This window comes from Drosophila pseudoobscura, chromosome X (genome assembly GCF_009870125.1).
Source record: "Drosophila pseudoobscura strain MV-25-SWS-2005 chromosome X, UCI_Dpse_MV25, whole genome shotgun sequence".
NCBI classification, from domain to species: Eukaryota; Metazoa; Arthropoda; class Insecta; order Diptera; family Drosophilidae; genus Drosophila; species Drosophila pseudoobscura.
The window spans coordinates 64,927,745-64,933,937 of record NC_046683.1 but is presented as its reverse complement, the minus strand read 5'-3'; the positions used below and the strand labels follow the sequence as shown (position 1 = coordinate 64,933,937).

At 50.9% G+C, this 6,193-nt stretch overlaps 2 protein-coding genes and 1 non-coding gene across 4 annotated transcripts; 2 read left to right on the top strand and 1 right to left on the bottom strand.

Annotated features, from left to right (window-relative positions):
* The first annotated feature begins 45 nt into the window (after positions 1–45).
* On the top strand, positions 46–117 carry TRNAQ-UUG (transfer RNA glutamine (anticodon UUG)). The gene has a single exon. It is a non-coding gene; the product is annotated as a tRNA-Gln (tRNA).
* A 472-nt stretch (positions 118–589) lies between these two features.
* Gcat (Glycine C-acetyltransferase) lies at positions 590–2,552 on the top strand. The gene is made up of 4 exons (XM_001352745.4): positions 590–839; positions 1,122–1,318; positions 1,377–2,238; positions 2,299–2,552. Exons 1-4 carry the CDS (start codon positions 803–805, stop codon positions 2,454–2,456), a joined length of 1,254 nt encoding a protein of 417 aa, XP_001352781.3. The 5' UTR covers positions 590–802; the 3' UTR covers positions 2,457–2,552.
* A 200-nt stretch (positions 2,553–2,752) lies between these two features.
* Klp68D (kinesin-like protein 68D) lies at positions 2,753–6,145 on the bottom strand. 2 transcript variants are annotated; one of them, XM_015188366.2, is made up of 3 exons: positions 6,043–6,145; positions 5,114–5,874; positions 2,753–5,050 (listed from the first exon to the last, which is right to left on the bottom strand). In XM_015188366.2, exons 2-3 carry the CDS (start codon positions 5,776–5,778, stop codon positions 3,322–3,324), a joined length of 2,394 nt encoding a protein of 797 aa, XP_015043852.1. In that variant the 5' UTR covers positions 5,779–5,874; positions 6,043–6,145; the 3' UTR covers positions 2,753–3,321. The 2 variants fall into 2 exon arrangements, with proteins under 2 accessions (XP_015043852.1, XP_001352782.1); XM_001352746.4 differs by lacking the exon at positions 6,043–6,145 and having other exon boundaries at positions 5,114–6,023.
* Between the last annotated feature and the right edge of the window lie 48 nt (positions 6,146–6,193).

The following is a 6,193-nucleotide window of genomic DNA, read 5'->3' as shown; positions in this document are numbered from 1 at the left end:
TCGTGTCATATTTGCATTTGCTTATTTTGACATCAATATTTTAGGGGTTCTATGGTGTAATGGTTAGCACTCTGGACTTTGAATCCAGCGATCCGAGTTCAAATCTCGGTAGAACCTGACAACTAGTCACAATTTTGTTTTCTTTTTTAAATTTTTCCATATTTTCCAAATATTTTTGCAGTTTGCCACTCAATATTTTGGGAAATATTATACATAAATCTCCGCTAAACCAAAGCTAATACAAAGCTAATGTACAATTATATTTATTCAGCGTTATCAGCGCTTGGGACTCCATTGAGAGCAGATAATCTGGGAAATTATATTCAATTCAGCGAAAAGTAAAGCCTAATATGGTCTGACCTTGGATATAATATGTTTTTGATTAATTCATTCAATAAAGGTACATTGTACGTATGTATACTATATGGGTGGGTGCGTGTATCCAATGTGGAACCAGCGGCATGACAACCATGTTGAGAGTAAATTAAATCAATTGAGTTGTAGTCGTCAGGCCGGCCGCTATGTGTTCGGGTATTCAGCTATTTATAAATACATTAATAAGGAAAATCAGCTGCTGGGCTGCCGCTGGCTGGCTGGCGATGCAGTACGAGCCCCCAACACGGGGAAGGGGCTGGTTTCGTGGCTGTTTTGCTGATTTGCTGTGTGCCGTCGCTCAGTAAAGTGCCAGACACCGTTCGGATCTGGACACCAGCCAGCCAGCCAGCCAGCCAGCCAGTCAGTCAGTCAGTCCTCTATAAAAAGACAACGTCTTCGCGCAAAAACACTAAAGAAAAGCGACGTTATGTCAACTTTCTCGAAAATATTTCTCTTAAACGGAGGTAAGCCGCCAACATTGTACACATATATGTACATGATTATACGAGTATGTATGTTGTACATATCGTATGATCATTACTAAAGAGTATTATATTGGCAAACATACATATAAAATATACGAGTATGTTCGTAATCTGGTAATCGACAGTTTTTGCATGTAATATTGAGATTACACTCTCAATCAAATTGGTTTCCCGACCGATCTGTATTCTCTTCAAAAGACCTGATTTATTGTGAATAAGAAATTAATATTATTATGAAATTTATTTCCCAAATCTGCACCGCAGGCGGACGTCATTACAGCGCCGCAGCACAGACACAACTGCGCGAAATACTTGGCTCCCAGCTGGCCGGGATCAAGGAGGCGGGCACATTCAAGGCTGAGCGGATCATCACGTCGTCGCAGAGTACCCAAATCACGGTTCAGGGCAGCGACCAGCGGATACTAAACTTCTGTGCCAACAATTATCTGGGACTGGCGGTAAGTCCTTAGATGATGATATATTATTCCGATACTAACAAGTATTATTCGCTGGTAGAACAACCCAGAGATCGTGGAGTACAGCCGGAAGCTGCTGGAGAAGTATGGAGCCGGTCTGAGCTCGGTTCGCTTTATCTGCGGCACTCAGGACATCCACAAGCAGCTGGAGCGAAAGATTGCTCAGTTCCACGGCCGTGAGGACACCATTCTCTATGCCTCGTGCTTCGACGCCAACGCTGGCATTTTCGAGGCCATACTCACGCCGGAGGACGCTGTCTTCTCGGACGAACTGAACCATGCATCGATCATTGACGGCATTCGCCTGTGCAAGGCCAAGAAGCAGCGATACAAGCACCGCGACCTGGCCGATCTGGAGCGGCAGCTGCGGGAGAGCGACGGACGTCTCAAGTTAATTGCAACCGATGGCGTCTTCTCGATGGACGGAAATATAGCCCCGTTGGCGCGGATTGTCGATCTGGCCAAGAAGTACAATGCCTTGGTTTTCGTGGACGAGTGCCACGCCACCGGCTTCTTTGGCGCCACCGGACGCGGCACCGAGGAGTACGACAATGTCATGGGCGAGGTGGACATCATCAACTCGACGCTGGGCAAGGCTTTGGGAGGCGCCTCTGGAGGTTACACCACCGGGCCTTCGGAGCTCATCTCCTTTTTGCGCCAAAAGTCTAGGCCGTACCTGTTCTCCAACACCCTGCCGCCTGCCGTCGTGGCAGTTGGACTGAAGGTTATGGACATGCTGCTTGCCTCCAGCGAACTCACGCAGCGCGTCCAGAGCAACACGCAGCACTTCCGGACAGCCATGACCAAGGCTGGCTTCACCATAGCCGGAGAGAACCATCCCATTTGTCCCGTGATGCTGGGCGATGCCCGACTAGCATCCAATTTTGCCGATCAAATGCTAAGTAAGTCCATCAGCTCCTAAGGATCTCTTTTCCATCCACTCATTGCAATTTCTGTCTTAGCTCGCGGCATCTACGTGATTGGATTCAGTTATCCGGTGGTGCCCCAGGGCAAGGCGAGGATTCGCGTTCAAATCTCCGCTGCCCATACAGAGGCTGAAATCGACCGGGCCATTGACGCCTTCATAGAAGTCGGTCGCTCTCTAAAGGTGATCCAGTAGGACAGAACCCAAACGGCCATGTTGAATATCTTGCATTTAAACCAAAGAAACTGCTTGCATTTATCTAAAGAATCTAATAAATATTAAATTGTGATTCCTTCCTTTGATGATTGATCAGAGGGGATACAGATGGGCATCACAGTTCCTATTGGCTCGAGTGGAAACTTTACACCATTGTTACTTCCGCTAACCGTCTAACCGACTTCTTAAGTACTAATTACAGCCCTGCCTGAATCCACAGCATTCATGGTCATGGCACGGATATTGATAGCCCGATATTAAGATACAAAAACCTGTCGCAGTGTTTATGGTGTGGCTTTATTTGGTTCGTACGATTAACTAAGGATCCTTTACTAAGTAAACGATAAACTGTTGATAAGCAGTTGAACTTAAGCGTAGATTGCACGGTAAATGAATGACTGGCCGCGAGGCCGCTAAATGCAGGCGCCAAGAAAACGCCGCAAACTAAAGCGAGAGTGAGCACATGCATGCGCACACCTAATACATAAATAATTCAGTAACAAATAATAAGAGTCGTTAACAAACAAGAAAAAAAATAAAACAAAAAACACAATTAATTAAGGAAAGCGGGAAAACCCTGCTCTGATGCAGACTTACGAGTATGTGGCATCAGCTCTGACTATAATACAACAGATCTGTGAGGGTGGGTGAGTCTTCAAACAATAAGGAAACTTTTACAAAGCGCTTGGGAGAAATGTGAGAGGAAATGTGGAGATTGGGCTAGGCGTATCGGTTGTACATATTGCGATGACGTTGCCGTCCTTGTGTGACTATGAATACTTTGGTTAGTGTGCTTGTTCGAATGAGATTGGTTAGATTCGAGTCGTATGGCGGCACGTGTCGATTACTTGTTAACGAGGCCGCGTGCCTTCGGGTAGGCCGAAGCCGGCTTCTTTGCCGGAATACGACCCGTGGGCGGACGTCGGTTGGAGTCGAGAGCCGTTCCGGCACTGGGCAGACCACGGCTGGACTTTATGTTGCGTACATTGGGCATGGAGCCGACGCCACTGCCGGCAGTGTTGGCGGCCAGCGGTCCAGCACCAGAGCCAGGTCCCCCATTGGAGCTGGAGTTGGCGTTGATGATGTTCTCGAGGCGACTGCGCAGCGAGTTGGTGTGCGAGTCCACAATATCGATGTCGTCGCCGCCCGTTTGCATGGCCTGTGCTAGCACCGCCTGCAGCGAGGCGGACACCTTGGGCGTGCGGTACTCCTGGGTGGTACGGCATGGCATCTCCAGCTCGTAGCTGACTATATTCTCGCTCTTGAAGCGCAGAGAGCTGGGCGCATTGGACTTGGCCTCCTGCAGGGCGTGCTCGGACGTGGGCCGTCGACGCTGGGGATGGGAAACGGGGCGCCTGTAGCCCTGCCTTCCATCTCCTCCGGACGGCGGCAGAGGTAGAGGAAAGGAGGAAAACTTCCATTCCTCCTGCTCCTCGTCATATTTGGCCTGTGTGTAGAGACGCTGCTTCACCTCGATGGGCACAAAGTTGTCAATAATAAGCAGCTGGCGCTTCAGCTCTTTGACGAGCTCGTTCTGGGCCATCTCCAGCTCACGCAGGTCCTGGTTGTGGTCGTGCTTGCAGTCATTGAGCTCCTGCTGCAGAGCCAGGTACTTGGCATAGCACTTGGACAGCTTGCGCTTCTTCAGCTCCACTTCCTGCTCCAGTGAGACGTTGCGCTCTCGAATTTCCAGGGTGGTTTCTTCCTGCAGCTCCAGCTGCTGTTGGATCTCGATCTCCCGCTTCTTGCGCTCCGCAATCTCCACCAGCTTCTTCTCCAGCTCGATCTGACGCTCGCTGTAGGTATCCAGCAGATTCTTGCCACCGCGCACCAGCTGTCCTTCCAGTTCGGCAAGCTTTGCAGCCAGCTTTGCGTTCTCGACGCGCTCACGCTCTAGCTCTTCGTTGGACTTGGCCACCTCGGCCTCATTTTCCTTGTCCGACTCGGACTCTGCCCCATCGCCATCGCTGTCCCTGTCCTCGTCCACCTGCAGATCCGCGGATGAGGCCTGCAGGGCACTGCCTATCAGCTCCTGTGATATCGGCTCCTTTTTGGGCTTCTTGACGCGCTGCTTTTTGATTGTCCCCTGCTTCTCGCTGCGCTGCTGCTGTTGCGGCGCAATCAGACGCTTCAGGCGCTCGATCTCCTCCTGGTACTCCTTCAGCTTGGCATCCTGCGGATCCTCGTTCTTGATCGGCTGGTTCTGGATGGACTTGGCCCGCGAGGCGTACCGCAGCGTGGTCAGTGTCTCATTGTAGTTGTAGTTCGAGGGCCCAATATTGGCAATCATAATCGTCTTTGAGTTGCCGCCCAGCGAGTCCTGCAGCAGACGCGTCAGCTTCGAGTCGCGGTACGGTACATGGGGTGAGCTCTCGGCCAGAGCCGAGATCACGTTGCCCAGCGAGGAGAGGGCCAAATTGATTTTGCTCGCCTCCTTCAGCCGCTCGGCAGATGCGCCTGTCTTCGACTGTCGCTCGCTGCCAGCCAGATCGATCAGATTCAGCTTGCCCACCTTGATGGTGTTCGTCTCGGTGTCGCACATCTCGATCTTGATCATGAAAATGGCATGTGAGCTATGAAAGAAAAGACGTATCACTCTATCTCTGTCTATCCCATACTCTGACGCCGATACTCACCGGGAACTGTGCTCGTTCATGTTGGTGAATCCCACGGTGCGATTCTTGTTGCCCACCTTCATGACACGGATCATGTCATCGACACTCTTGCAGTTGATGGCGTGCAGATTGGGCACATAGACGCCGGAGCCGCGCTCCCTCACTTCTAGGTGCTTCGAGTTGGGCTTCAGCAGATCGCGCAGCTCCTCCATGTAGATTTCCAGGTAGGAGACATCGACCAGAAACTGAAAGTTCTCGGTGCGATTGATGTGCAGCCAGATCTGCTCAAAGGTTCGTGGAATGATGCCCATCAAGTCGTCATTGCCGCGCACTCCCTCCATGGTGAAGGTCTTGCCAGTGCCCGTCTGCCCATAGGCGAATATGCAGCCGTTAAAGCCCTCCAGCACCGAACTAACCAGGGGAAAGACCACCTCATGGTAGAGGGTCGTCTGCGAGGCGCTGGCATCGTACGCCGCGTCGTATGTGAAGACCTTCCGCTGCTCCTTGTTGGCGTCCACCACATTCTGCAGCTCCACCACGCCCCTGTTCGGATATACGTTGACCACTTCCGGCGAGCCCTCGGATCGCTCGCGATTGCTCATCGGTCGGCATCGCACCACAACCTGGACGCACTCGTTGGGTGTCTGGCTGCTGGCGGTGCCAGGGCGCCTGCTCTTCGCACTCATAACCGCAGCTGTTGTGTTTTTTTGCTCTTGTGACTAAGGCAGCCTTGCCTCTGCTTCTCCCTCTCCACGCACTCTAGCCAGAAGTGGAAGCAGTCACTGGGGCGACGACGAAAAACAAATGACGAATAAAATCAATAATTCCATCCTGAAGAAAACATTCCCAGTGCCCCAAGCACTTGTACTCTTGAGACTCGCTTAAAATGCCACTTCCCTATTGTTATGGGACAATGGGGCGAAATGGTGTTGCAACAACGGTTTAATTACCTGTATTTTTTAAGCCAATTACTTCACCTTGAATACGTTTTTTTTTTGTTTCAGCTGCTGCTGCCTGTCGGCAGGCGATTACGATATTCACCAGGTATCGATACCTCTCGATGTGTTTCCGATAACCGCAATTCAAATGGTACAAGTACTC

What these genes read in the sequence shown, in the direction of transcription:
- Gcat (XM_001352745.4), top strand. Translation starts at nt 803, where the DNA reads ATGTCAACTTTCTCGAAAATATTTCTCTTAAACGGAG. An exon ending in AATATTTCTCTTAAACGGAG is followed by an intron (nt 840 to 1,121) that starts GTAAGCCGCCAA and finishes AAATCTGCACCG; the next exon opens with CAGGCGGACGTCATTACAGC. An exon ending in ACAATTATCTGGGACTGGCG is followed by an intron (nt 1,319 to 1,376) that starts GTAAGTCCTTAG and finishes ATTCGCTGGTAG; the next exon opens with AACAACCCAGAGATCGTGGA.
- Klp68D (XM_015188366.2), bottom strand. Translation starts at nt 5,778, where the DNA reads ATGAGTGCGAAGAGCAGGCGCCCTGGCACCGCCAGCAGCCAGACACCC. An exon ending in ATGAACGAGCACAGTTCCCG is followed by an intron (nt 5,051 to 5,113) that starts GTGAGTATCGGC and finishes TTTCTTTCATAG; the next exon opens with CTCACATGCCATTTTCATGA.